General features: G+C 46.6%; 1 protein-coding gene across 5 annotated transcripts in view; it reads left to right on the top strand.

Moving 5' to 3' along the window:
• LOC140454472 (spectrin beta chain, non-erythrocytic 1-like) overlaps positions 1–13,286 on the top strand; it is a 274,811-nt gene that overhangs the window by 112,304 nt on the left and 149,221 nt on the right. For all 5 annotated transcript variants that reach the window (XM_072549239.1, XM_072549238.1, XM_072549237.1 and 2 more), the window contains 2 exons: positions 201–359; positions 2,406–2,708. In XM_072549239.1, coding sequence (XP_072405340.1) covers positions 201–359; positions 2,406–2,708 — 462 coding nt within the window. The remainder of the gene's footprint in view (positions 1–200; positions 360–2,405; positions 2,709–13,286) is intronic.

Genomic DNA, 13,286 nt, shown 5'->3' on the forward strand with positions numbered 1-13,286 from the left:
TGTCTCTTTTTGTCTCTCTCTGACTGTATTTCTCATTATCTCTGTCCCATGCATTCTTTTTGTCTCTTTCCCTCACTGTCTCTCTCGCTACCTATCATGACCAGTCCCTCTGTTTCTCACTCTCTCTCGGCAGTAATAGCACCTCCTGCTGGTGCTGATCTCTGTCTCACTTGTGTCCTGTTGTTGTTCTTCCTCCTGAGGCCTGGGAGAGACTGGAGAAGGCAGAGCATGAGCGTGAAGTGGCGTTGCGGAATGAGCTCATTCGGCAGGAGAAGCTCGAGCAGTTGGCACATCGGTTTGACCACAAGGCTGCCATGCGGGAGACCTGGCTGAACGAGAACCAGCGGCTCATCTCCCAGGTGGGATTCCGTGCCCTTTGGACGACCCGAACCCCTGGCCCCTGCTCCTTCTCCATCACCCTGTAACAATGCTCCCCCTTTCCAATCCTGACCTTAATCACTTTGGAATTATCATTGCCGGGGCTGGCTTTACCAACCTTCCAGCAGCACCTTTCCAATCGATGAGCTGTGACAGGAAGAAATTCTCCTCATCTCTCACATGAGGGTTTTCTAATGACCTTAAATCTCTGTTCACTGCTCAGTGCCCTTGCTGGAAGGTTACAAAACCCTTCATCATCCTGCATGACGTTTACCAAAGCTACCCTTCTGTGCTTTAATGAGAACGTTCACCAGCCTCTCGACTTTGATTTATATTCATTCATGGCATGTGGGCATCGCTGGCTGGGCCCAATATTTATTACCCCATCCCTAGTTGCCCCCTTGACAAGGTGGGGGTGAGCTGCCTTCTTGCAGTCCACCTGCTGTGGGTAGATCTTAGGGAAGGAATTCCAGGATTTTGACCCAGCGGCAGCGAAAGAATGGAGATATATTTCCAAGTCAGGATGGTGAGTGGCTCGGAGGGGAACATGCAGCGGGTGGGTGTTCCCATTTACTTTATGAAGGTGACAGTGAGGTGGTAATCAAGAAGTAATGATATGTGAACATGAGATGCCATGACAGATGGTGGAATTTGAATTCAGTAAAAATTAAGTCTGGAATAAAATGTTGGCCTAATGTAAACCAGTGTCAACTATCATTAGAAATAAAATCTGGTTCACTAACTCCTTTTAGGGAGGGAAACCTGCTTTACCTGGTCTGGTGTACACGTGACTCCAGTCCCACAGCAATGTGGTTGGATCTTAACTGCTCCTTGGGCATTAAATGCTGGTCTGGCCATCCTGTGGGTAAGAACTAGGAGCAGGAGTAGGCCATTCAGCCCCTTGAGCCTGCTCTCCGATCATGGCTGATCTCAGCTCAGCTTCAACTCCACTTTCCTGCCCTGCTCTCCATAACCCTTCAACCCCTAACTGATTAAAAATCTCCTCCTTGAATGTATTCTCTGTTCCAGATGATGTATATTAAAAAGAAACTGTTCACCCATCATTCAAGTGAATCTTTTTGAAGGGTTCCTTGCTGATGTATCCTCCCTCTGTTTCTGATCCGTGTTCATCTAACCCAAACCCCAACCTACCCTGCCCCTTGTAAAGGTTTGTACCATTACCACAGCCTCCCCCACCCCAAGACCTCTCTGCACCTGCACTCACGTTATGATTGGACCATCTGGTTAATAGTGGCCCTCCTCATCGAGACGCTGAGGAATGTTCTAGAATGGCTCCCACTCACACATTTCTAACTCTGCTACCCCGCAAGGATGGATCTGTTGAAAAGTCTTCTTTTCCTTCGCTATTCTTTCACGGGATGTGGGTGCGGCTGGCTAGGCCCAGTATTTATTACCCATCCCTAATCGCCCAGAAAAAAGTTAAGTATCGACCACGTTGCTGTGTGCCTGGAGTCACATGTTGGCCAGACCAGGTATGATTTCCTTCCCTAAAGAATATTGATGGGTTTTTGCGACAATCACCAGTGATCATTATGAGATTATTAATTCAAATTTTAAAAAAATTAAATTCACATTTCACCATTTGTCCTCTTGTGATTTGAACCAGTGTCTCTTGAGGATTGTTCATGGAATGCCCTGCCAGTAGCAGTGGTGGACTCTCCCTCTTTAGGGTCATTTAAGCGGGCATTGGACAAGCATATGGAGGTTATTGGGCTAGTGTAGGTTAGGTAGGCTTCGGTCGGCGCAACATCGAGGGCCGAAGGGCCTGTACTGCGCTGTATTTTTCTATGTTCTATGTTCTATATTAGCCTGGGGCTCTAGATTGCCAGCCCGGTGACATTTAAAAATTAAATTCATATTTCACCATTTGTCCTCATGTGATTCGAACCGGTGTCCCTCAAGGATTAGCCTCGGGCTCTGGATTACCAGCCCAGTGATATTACCACTTGCCCATGCGCTGCCCTTACACAGCTGCTTTCTGTAATCCTCTTCAATTCTCCCCTCAGGATAATTTTGGTTACGATCTCCCTGCAGTCGAGGCAGCGATGAAGAAACACGAGGCGATTGAGGCGGACGTGTCGTCATACAAGGAGCGAGTGCAGGTCATCACCGAGCTGGCTCTGGAGCTGGACTCGGAGAATTACTACGACATCAGGCGCATCACTGCTCAGAAAGATAACATCCTGCGACTGTGGGGCTTCCTGGAGGAGACACTGGCCGCTCGCAGGGCTCGGCTCGAGCTCAACCTCTCGCTGCAGAAGACCTTCCAGGAGATGGTTCACATGATTGACTGGATGGAGGAGATGCAGGTGAGGAGGGCACTGCGTATATCCCCGACCTTTGACCTTGTCCCTCCCCTATTCTCACCCCAAATCCCGTCACTCCCCTCCCTGTTTCCCAGTGTTCTGTTTGCCGTTCCCGATGCCTCTCTCTCATCTCAGACTCAGCCCCTCCCCTCCCAAACTCCACCCTTACCCCTATTGCCCGTCCACTCCCACTTCCTGTTTTCCAATGTCCTGTTTCCTGGCACCTTTCTCCGATCTCAGTCTCAGCATCTCCCATCAAACTCCACCTTACCCTCATCTCCAAACCCCTCCCACTCCCTGTTTTCCAATATCCTGTTTCCCATTCCCTCCCAACTCCTGACACCACCTCTCTCCTATCCCAAACTCATCCCCCCTCCCAACCCAACCTCCACCCTCAGCCCTTCCACCCCAATCCCAGCCCACAGCAGCCTGCATTTATAAAGTCATAGAGATGTACAGCATGGAAACAGACCCTTCGGTCCAACCTGTCCATGCCAACCAGATATCCCAACCCAATCTAGTCCCACTTGCCAGCACCTGGCCCATATCCCTCCAAACTCTTCCTATTCATATACCCATCCAAATGCCTCTTAAATGTCGCAATTGTACCAGCCTCCACCACATTCTCTGGCAGCTCATTCCATACACGTCCCACCCTCTGCGTGAAAAAGTTGCCCCTGAGATCTCTTTTATATCTTTCCCCTCTCACCCTAAACCTATGCTCTCTACTTCTGGACTCCCCGACCCCAGGGAAAAGACTTTGTCTATTTATCCTAATTTCATAATTTTGTAAACCTCTATAAGGTCATCCCTCAACCTCCGACGCTCCAGGGAAAACAGCCCCAGCCTGTTCAGCCTCTCCCTGTAGCTCAGGTCCTCCAACCCTGGCAACATCCTTGTAAATCTTTTCTGAACCCTTTCAAGTTTCACGTCTTTCTGATAGAAAGGAGACCAGAATTGCACACAACATTCCAATAGTGGCCTAACCAATGTCCTGTCCAGCTGCAACATGACCTCCTGACTCCTGTACTCAATACTCTGACCAATAAAGGAAAGCATATCAAACGCCTTCTTCACTATCCTATCTACCTGCGACTCCACTTTCAAGGAGCTATGAACCTGCACTCCAAGGTCTCTTTGTTCAGCAACACTCCCTAGGACCTTACCATTAAGTGTATAAGTTCTGCTAAGATTTGCTTTCCCAAAATGCAGCACCTCGCATTTATCTAAATTAAACTCCATCTGCCACTTCTCAGCCCATTGGCCATCTGGTCCAGATCCTGCTGTAATCTGAGGTAACCCTCTTCACTGTCCACTACACCTCCAATTTTAGTGTCATCTGCAAACTTAATAACTGTACCCCTTATGCTCGCATCCAAATCATTTATGTAAATGACAAAAAATAGAGGGCCCAGCACCGATCCTTGTGGCACTCCACTGGTCACAGACCTCCAGTCTGAAAAACAACCCTCCACCACCACCCTCTGTCTTCTACCTTTGAACCAGTTCTGTATCCAAATGGCTAGTTCTTCCTGTATTCCATGAGATCTAACCTTGCTAATCAGTCTCCCATGGGGAACCTTGTCGAACGCCTTACTGATGTTCATATAGATCACATCTACTGCTCTGCCCTCATCAATCTTCTTTGTTACTTCTTCAAAAAAGTCAATCAAGTTTGTGAGACATGATTTCCCACACACAAAGCCATGTTGACGATTCCTAATCAGTCCTTGCCTTTCCAAATACATGTACATCCTGTCCCTCAGGATTCCCTCCAACAACTTGCCTACCACCGAGGTCAGGCTCACCGGTCTATAGTTCCCTGGCTTGTCTTTACCGCCCTTCTTAAACAGTGGCACCACATTTGCCAACCTCCAGTCTTCCGGCACCTCACCTGTGACTATCGATGATACAAATATCTCAGCAAGAGGCCCAGCAATCACTTCTCTACCTTCCCACAGAGTTCTCAGGTACACCTGATCAGGTCCTGGGGATTTATTCTTCTTTAACCGTTTCAAGACATCCAGCACTACCTCCTCTGTAATATGGACATTTTGCAAGATGTCACCATCTATTTCCCTACAGTCGATATCTTCCATATCTTTTTCCACAGTAAATACTGATGTAAAATATTCATTTAATATCTCCCCCATTTTCTGTGGCTCCACATAAAGGCCGCCTTGCTGATCTTTGAGGGGCCCTATTCTCTCCATGGTTACCCTTTTGTCCTTAATATATTTGTAAAAACCCTTTGGATTCTCTTTAATTCTATTTGCCAATGCTATCTCATGTCTCCGTTTTGCCCTCCTGATTTCCCTCTTAAGTATACTCCTACTTTCTTTATACTCTTCTAAGGAATCACTCGATCTATCCTGTCTATACCTGACATATGCTTCCTTCTTTTTCTTACCAAACCCTCAATTTTTTTAGTCATCCAGCATTCCCTATGGCTACCAGCCTTCCCTGTCACCCTGTCAGGAATATACTTTCTCTGGATTCTTGTTATCTCATTTCTGAAGGCTTCCCATTTTCCAGCCATCCCTTTACCTGCGAACATCTGCCTCCAATCAGCTTTCGAAAGTTCTTGCCTAATACCGTCAAAATTGGCCTTTCTTCAATTTAGAACTTCAACTTTTAGATCTGGTCTATCCTTTTCCATCACTATTTTAAAACAAATAGAATTATGGTCGCTGGCCCCAAAGTGCTCCCCCACTGACACCTCAGTCACCTGCCCTGCCTTATTTCCCAAGAGTAGGTCAAGTTTTGTACCTTCTCTAGTAGGTACATCCACATGCTGAATCAGAAAATTGTCTTGCATTGAAATAAATGCAGTTTAATTTATTAACCCTACCTTGTCCCTGCCTGCCCTGACTGTTTGACTCACGTCTGTTCTCAGCTGTACCCGTCTCAGATCAATCTCTTTCCTCACTATCTCCCTGGGTCCCACCCCCCCCACCTTACTAGTTTAAATCCTCCCAAGCAGTTCTAGCAAATTTCCCTGCCAGTATATTAGTCCCCTTCCAATTTAGGTACAATCCGTCCTTCTTGTACTTCTACCCCAAAAGAGACTCCAATGATTCAAAAATGTGAATCCTTCTCCCATACACCAGCTCCTCAGCCATGCATTCATCTCCTATTCCTGCTCTCACTAGCTCGTAGCACTGGGAGTAATCCAGATATTACTACCCTTGAGGACCTCCTTTTTACATTTCTGTCTAACTCTCTGTAATCTCCCTTCAGAGTCTCAACCTTTTCCCTTCCAGTGTCGTTGTATCCAATGTGAACAATGACCTCTTGCCGGCCCCTCTCCCCTGTGAGAACATTCTGCACCCTCTCTGAGACATCCTTGATCCTGGCACCAGGGAAACAACACACCATTCTGCTTTTTCTCTGCTGGCCACAGAAACATCTGTCTGTACCTCTGACTACAGAAGCCGACATACCCCTCATTGCATTAGAGCCAGTCTCAGTACCAGAAACTTGTCTGTTCGTGCTACGTTCCCCTGAGAACCCATCACCCCCTACATTTTCCAAAACAGCATACCTGTTTGAAATGGATATATCCACAAAAGACTCCTGCATTAGCTGCCTACCTCTCTTACCCTTCCTGGAGTTAACCCATCTATGTGACTGTATCTGAGACTTTGCCCCCCCCTTCCTATAACTGGCATCCATCACATACTATTGCTGTTGCAAATTTCTCATCGCTTCTATCTGTCTCTCCAACCGATCCACTCGATCTGATAAGATTCGCATCCAACAGCATTTATGGCAGATATAATCCGCAGTAACCCTTAAACTCTCTTTAAACTCCCACAACTGACAAGAAGTACATATCACTGCAAAGGCCATTTTTGCTCCTTCACAATCTACAGACCCAGAAAATAACACCGTCTTATTCCTCTACAAACACTGCCCCAGGTTAAATTAATAGCTATGGCTTATATTTTAAGTTTAATCAAGAGACTTATCTCCAAAAACATATAATCAAGAAAGAACCCACTATACTCACTACTGCAGTCTTTCTCTTGGACAGACTTAAAACAACAATTAACTTATCTGATTCTGTGCTGTGAACTTCGCCCAACAGTTCCACCAAGATTAGTTGTGAATTTCACTGTTTGTTACTTTTCCTAGATGCACGAATTCAAACAGCAAAGGTGGTAACTGTGCAGGTTCTCTTCTTTAGCACTTTTCTTTTAAAGCAACACACCAATGTATTCACTGGAGCAGTAATCGCAGAAAGGGTGAAGGGACTCAGTCAGGTGACCAGGAGCCCGGCCAAAGGCATGGGTTTAATGAGGAGAGAAAGCCAAAGGGAGATATGGAGCTCTAGGAAGACTATACCAGTGGAGTAGTGGGAAAGGCACTGGCCTGGTAATCCTGAGGGTCTGGCTCATATTCTGAGACCACGGTTTAAATCCATAATTGGACGCTGGTGGGATTTAAATTTGATGTCAAAAGTGTAAAGTTAGTCTCACAAATGGTGACCATGATGACTATCATGATTATTGTAATAAAACCATCTGGTTCACTGAGGGGAATCTACCATCTTGACCTGGGTCTGACCTCCTGACCTGCAGCAATATGGCTGACTCTTACCTTCCCTCTGAAAGGGCCCTGCCAAGCTATTTACTTATAAGTTGATTCAGGATGGGGGCACCAAATGCTGGCTTTGTCATGATTGGTGGGTATGCCATGATTGTGGGTATGTTTGCTGAGCTGGGAAGTTGATTTGCAGACGTTTTGTCCCCTGTCTAGGTGACAGCCTTAGTACTTCAGAACCTCCTGTGAAGCACTGCGTCCTGTCTCTTCTGGGATTTATTTGGTTCCATTCCTGCTGCTTCCGGTTCCGGTTGTCTGTTGTAGTGGCCGGTATATTGGGTCGAGGTCAATGTGTTTGTTGATGGTGACTGTGGATGAGTGCCGTGCTTCTAGAAATTCTCTGGCTGTTCTCTGTGGAGTTGTCCCAGTCGAATTTGTGGTCCTTGTCACCTCCGTGTATGGCTACTAGGGGTAGCTGGCCATGGTGTTCAGTGGCTAGCCGGTGTTCATGGGTGCGGATTGCTAGTTGTCTGCCTATTTGCCAGATATAGTGTTGCCTGCAGTCTTTGCATGGAATCCTGGATATTGCATTCATCTTGCACGTGATTGCCTTGCCAGCAACCTCCACGTCCTGCGAAAGGATAAAATTCCAGAGCTTAGGGCGTAGCTGGCTGTGGGTGATTTAGAATCAGAGAGTTGGCGAGGTACAGAGACCTGGACAGGTTGTAGGAAGTGGAGGAGATTACGGGAGTCGGGAGGAAGTGAGGCCACAGAGGGGTTTGAAAGTGAGACTGGGAATGTTAAAGTGCGACGGAGTGCGACCCAGAGGTCATTGTAGGGGTGAAGGAAGGGCACATTAGGGCAGGGGCAGTGGGATTTTAGATGTCCATAAGGTGACTCTCTCTGTGGAGTTGGCACATTCTCCCTGTCTCCAGTTTCCTCCCACAATCCAAAGCCATGCAGGTTGGGGTTAGTTGGCCGTGCTAAATTGCCCCTAGTGTTCCGGGATGTGCAGGCTAGATGGGTTAGCCATGGGAAATGCAGGGTTACTGGGATAGGGTAGGGGGTTGGGTCTGGGTCTTTGTGGACTTGATGGGCTGAATGGCCTGCTTCCACACTATAGGGATTCTGTGATTCTATATTTGTGGGTATGGATGCCAAGTCATTGAATATTTTTAAGGAAGAGGTAGATAAATTCTTAACTAATGAAGGGGTCAGAGGTTATGGAGGTTGGAGGTTCTGTCATATTGACTGGTGAAGCAGGCCCAAAGGGCCAAATGGCCTCCTCCAGATCTTACGCCGTGTGTTTGTATAAGATGGCTGCAGGCGTAGTGAACCGGTCAAGTGTGAGGGAACAAAGGCCTCCAAGAGGGTCTCACCAAAGGCTGGCTTGAGGCAGGGTGGAAGGATCCGATGATATTTTTGGAGGTGAAACAAATGGCCTCAGTGATAGGCCAGGCTGGCTTGGGATCTAGTGCCTGTGTCTGACAGTGAGGGTCACGATCAAACTGAATCAGCCATAGACTGAGTTTGGAGGACAGACTGAGTACAACAGCTTCAGCGTTCCTGAATGGAGGACGTGCCTGCTTCTCCCGGACCAGATTCCGGACGGGCAGATGATGGATGTAGGTTTGCGCGCTGAGCTGGAAGGTCAGCAAGCAAACCTACATCCAGAACCTCAACCTGAGGTATAAATCTTCTCAAAACTCGGTCAGATGACATCCCTCAGCCCCTTCACCTCTTTCCCCCCCCCCCCCCCCCCCCCCCCCCCCCCCCACCTCCCACACGATTAGAACCACCACCTCCGACTCTCTCTCTCTGCAGCTTCACTCACTGGACATTTCTAGCACATTCAGCTTGCGTGCACACACACACACACACACACACTACTGTTATTGACAGTGATCCTGGGAGGGATCCATTCTATCCTGGCAGTGTATTCCTGGCCTCTTGGTAGAATACTCTTGGAATCACACACTGTCAAGACTGCCGACCGTAATATGAAACAATTCACTCTGCAGTTTGAGAGGGAGAAACTGGAATCAGATGTAACGGTATTACAATTGAGTAAAGGTCACTGCAAAGACATAAGGCAGGAGCTGGCTGGAACTGACTGGAAGGGAAGCCTCGCGGGGAAGATGGCAGAACAGCAATGACAGGGGGGGTTTGTGGGAGTCATTCAGGAGGCCCAGCAGAAATTCATCCCAAGGAAGAAGAAATATTCTAAAGGGAGGACAAGATAACCATGGCTGTCAAGCATAAAAGCACAAGAGAAAGTAAATAATGTGGTAAAGATTAATGGGAAGCCAGAGGAACGGGAAGCATTTGAAAACCAGCAGAGAGCAACTAGGAAAGCAATGGGAGGGGAGAGGATGAAATATGAGAGGAAACTAGCTAGCAATATAAAACAAGGCTGTAAGAGCTTTTTCAATGTCCAAATGGTAAGAGAGAGGCAATAGTGGACATTGGACGACTGGAAAATGAGGCCGGAGAAGGAGTAATGGGACATAAAGAAATGGTGGAGGAACTAAATATGTACTTTGCATCAGGTTTCACTTTGGAAGGCATCAGCAGCATTCCAGAACTTTAAGAGAGTCAGGGGACTAGAGCTGAGTGTAGTCGCCATGACTAAGGAGAAAGTGCTGGGGAAGCTGAAAGGTCTGAAGGTGGTTAAATCATCCGGATCAGATGGACTACACCCTAGAGTTCTGAAGGAGATATCTGAGGAGGTTGTAGAGGCATTGGTGATGAACTTTCAGGAATCACTGCAGTCAGGGATGGTTCCAGAGGACTGGAAAATGGTGAATGTAACACCCCTATTTAAGAAGGGAGGGAGGTAAGGTGGTTGCTCAGATTTTGGAGTCCATGATTAAGGATGGGATTGCGAGTAATTGGAAGTGCATGGTAAAATAGGGCTGAGTCAGCCCGGCTTCATCGAGGGGAGCTCATGTCTGACACGTCTGTTAGAATTCTTTGCAGAGGTAATGAGCAAGTTGGACAAAGGAGAAGCTAGTGGATGTGATCGATTTGGATTACCAGAAGGTCTCTGGCAAGTTGCTGCACAGGAGGCTGCTCAATAAGATCAGGGCCCAGGGTGTTAGGGGCAAGGTACTGGGCATGGATAGAGGATTGACTGACTGACAGAAGGCAGGGAGTAGGGATAATGGCAGCTGGTGACTCATGGAGTTTTGCAGGGGTCCATATTGGGACCACAACTATTCAGGTTGTACATGAATGATCTGGATGAAGGAAGGGAAGGCATGATCGCTACGTTTGCAGATGACACAAACACAAGTGGAGGGACAGGTCGTGCAGAGGAAGCGGGGAGACTGCAGAAGGTCTTGGATGGGCTGGGAGAGTGGGTAAAGAAGTGGCAGATGGAATACAGTGTAGGACAGTGTGAAGTTATACATTTTGGCAGGAAGAACAGGGGTGTAAACTATTTTCTAAAGTGGGAAGGGATTTGGAAATCTGAAGCTCAGAGGGACTTTGAAGTTCTAGTTCAGGATTCTCTTAAAGTTACCATGCAGGTTCGGTTGGCAGTTAGGAAGACAAATGCGATTTAGCATTCGTCCCAAGAGGGCTAGAATACAAGAGCAGAGACTTACAGTTGAGACTATATAAGGCTTTGGTCAGACTGCATTTGGATTATTATGAACCGTTTTGGACCCTGTACCTAAGGAAGGATGTGCTGGGGTTGGATGGGATATAGAAGAGCTTTATAAGAATGCTCCTAGGGATGAAGGGCTTGTTATATGAGGACCAGTTGAGCACTCTGGGTCTGGACTTGATAGTAGTCATGATTTGGAGATGCCGGTGTTGGACTGGGGTGAACAAAGTTAAAAATCACACAACACCAGGTTATAGTCCAACAGGTTTAATTGGAAGAGGTAAAAACAAGCACACTAGCTTTCGGAGCGACGCTCCTTCATCAGGTGATAGTGGAGGGCTCGATCCTAACACAGAATTTATAGCAAAAATTTACAGTGTGATGTAACTGAAATTATACATTGAAAAATTGATTGTCTGTTAAGTCTTTCATCTGTTTGGATACCATAATAGTTTCACTTCTTTCATGTGTAAATCACAAAACCTTTTTTTAAAAAGTTGCTCTTAAAAGATTAGCTGTTAACAATGGTGATAGCTAGACAATATGTTGAAGGTTTTAGATTAGATTACTTGCAGTGTGGAAACAGGCCCTTTGGCCCAACAAGTCCACACCGCCCCGCGGTTTATGATTTGGAGATGCCGGTATTGGACTGGGGTGTACAAAGTTAAAAATCACACACCAGGTTATAGTCCAACAGGTTTATTTGGAAGCACTCTAGCTTTCGGAGCATCGCTCCTTCATCAGGTGGTAGTGTTAGATTGATTCTAATCTAAAAAGTGAGATAACGGAGTTTTACATGAATTCATGCAGTTTTTGAGCTCAGAGTTCTACATGAATTCATGTAAAACTCCGTTATCTCACTTTTTAGATTAGAATCAATCTAAACATCATGGCATAGACAGAGAACACAGGGGGCTAACACCTTCAACATATTCTCTAGTTATCACCATTGTTAACAGCTAACCCGTGAATGCAACTTATTTTAAAAAAGGTTTTGTGATTTACACATGTAAGGAGTGAAACTATCACTGTATTCTAACAGATGAAAGGCTTAACAGACAATCAATTTTTCAATGTATAATTTCAGTTACATCACACTGTAAACTTTTGCTATAAATTCTGTGTGTTAGCATTGAGCCCTCCACTACCACCTGATGAAGGAGCGACACTTCGAAAGCTAGTGTGCTTCCAATTAAACCTGTCAGACTACAACCTGGTGTTGTGTGATTTTTAACTTTGGACTTGATAGACTTTAGAAGGATGAGGAGGAATCTGATTGAAACTTCCAGAATACTGAGAGGCATGGATAGAGTGAACGTGGAGGAGATTATTCCACGAGTAAGAAAGACTAGGACTCGAAGGCAGAGCCTCAGACTAAAAGATGACCCTTTAGAATCGAAATGAGGCGAACGGTTAATCTGTGGAACTCATTGCTGCAGAATGCTGTGGAGGCCAAGTCATGAAGTGTAGTTAAGACAGAGCTAGAATAGGTTGTTAATTAATAAGGGGATCATGGGTGAGGGGGGGGGAGGGGGGAAGGTAAGAGGTTGGGGTTGAGAAACACAGTCATGACTGAATGGTGAAATGGGCTGAACAGCCTAATTCTGCTCCTATATCTTCTGTTTTTGAGACCGGGGTGGCTCACTTCAGGAGCAGTGTCCGGACAAAGTAGATCACGCTGAGGAAGTCATGACATAAAGGATCGTTCTCAGCAGTACTGTCAAACCAAAGTCCGCAACAAGAAAACAGGAAACAAACTGGATCACTTTCTATTGGACAAAGCACTCTGCTTCCATAAGTAATTCACTTTGCTGACAGTGTGCCCTCAGGGTGAGCCATTTAGCTACAACAGTGTTCCACGGAGTAATCCACTTTGTCCTCACGATGTGACTGCAGGAAATGGTGGAGGCTGGTGCAATTACAACATTTAAAACATTTGAACAGAAACATCGATAGGAAAGAGGGATATGGGCCAAACGCAGGTAATGGGACTAGTTCAGTTTAGGAAACCTGGTCAGCATAATCTAGTTGGGCCGAAGGGCCTGTTTCCATGCTGTGTGTCTCTATAAGTGATACTGAAAGTGATTGAGTTGACATGACTGTGTCATTAGGAGTTAGATGAAAATAGGGGAGAGGGCAGAGAGAGGAGACCTTCCTCAGGAGCTGAGGGTTATGAAATAGATTATTTCATGGCAAATGAACAGTCTAATAGAACAGGAGCCAACAGCATGAGGTGGGGGCTGGGGGTGGGGAGGGGTGTTGGAGAGAGACAGGATGAAGCTCCCTGAGTGGGGGACGGGGTGGGGGAACAGGTTGATGAGATTGTGGTGAGGTGCACAGGCAGTAGGTGTTGAGATGAGCCCAGGTTCAGGGAGAGTCAGGAATGGTGAGTGGGTAGGAAGGCAGACCAGGCGCCTGCAGAGTTA

The sequence above is a fragment of the Chiloscyllium punctatum genome, chromosome 29 (assembly GCF_047496795.1).
Source record: "Chiloscyllium punctatum isolate Juve2018m chromosome 29, sChiPun1.3, whole genome shotgun sequence".
NCBI lineage: Eukaryota > Metazoa > Chordata > Chondrichthyes > Orectolobiformes > Hemiscylliidae > Chiloscyllium > Chiloscyllium punctatum.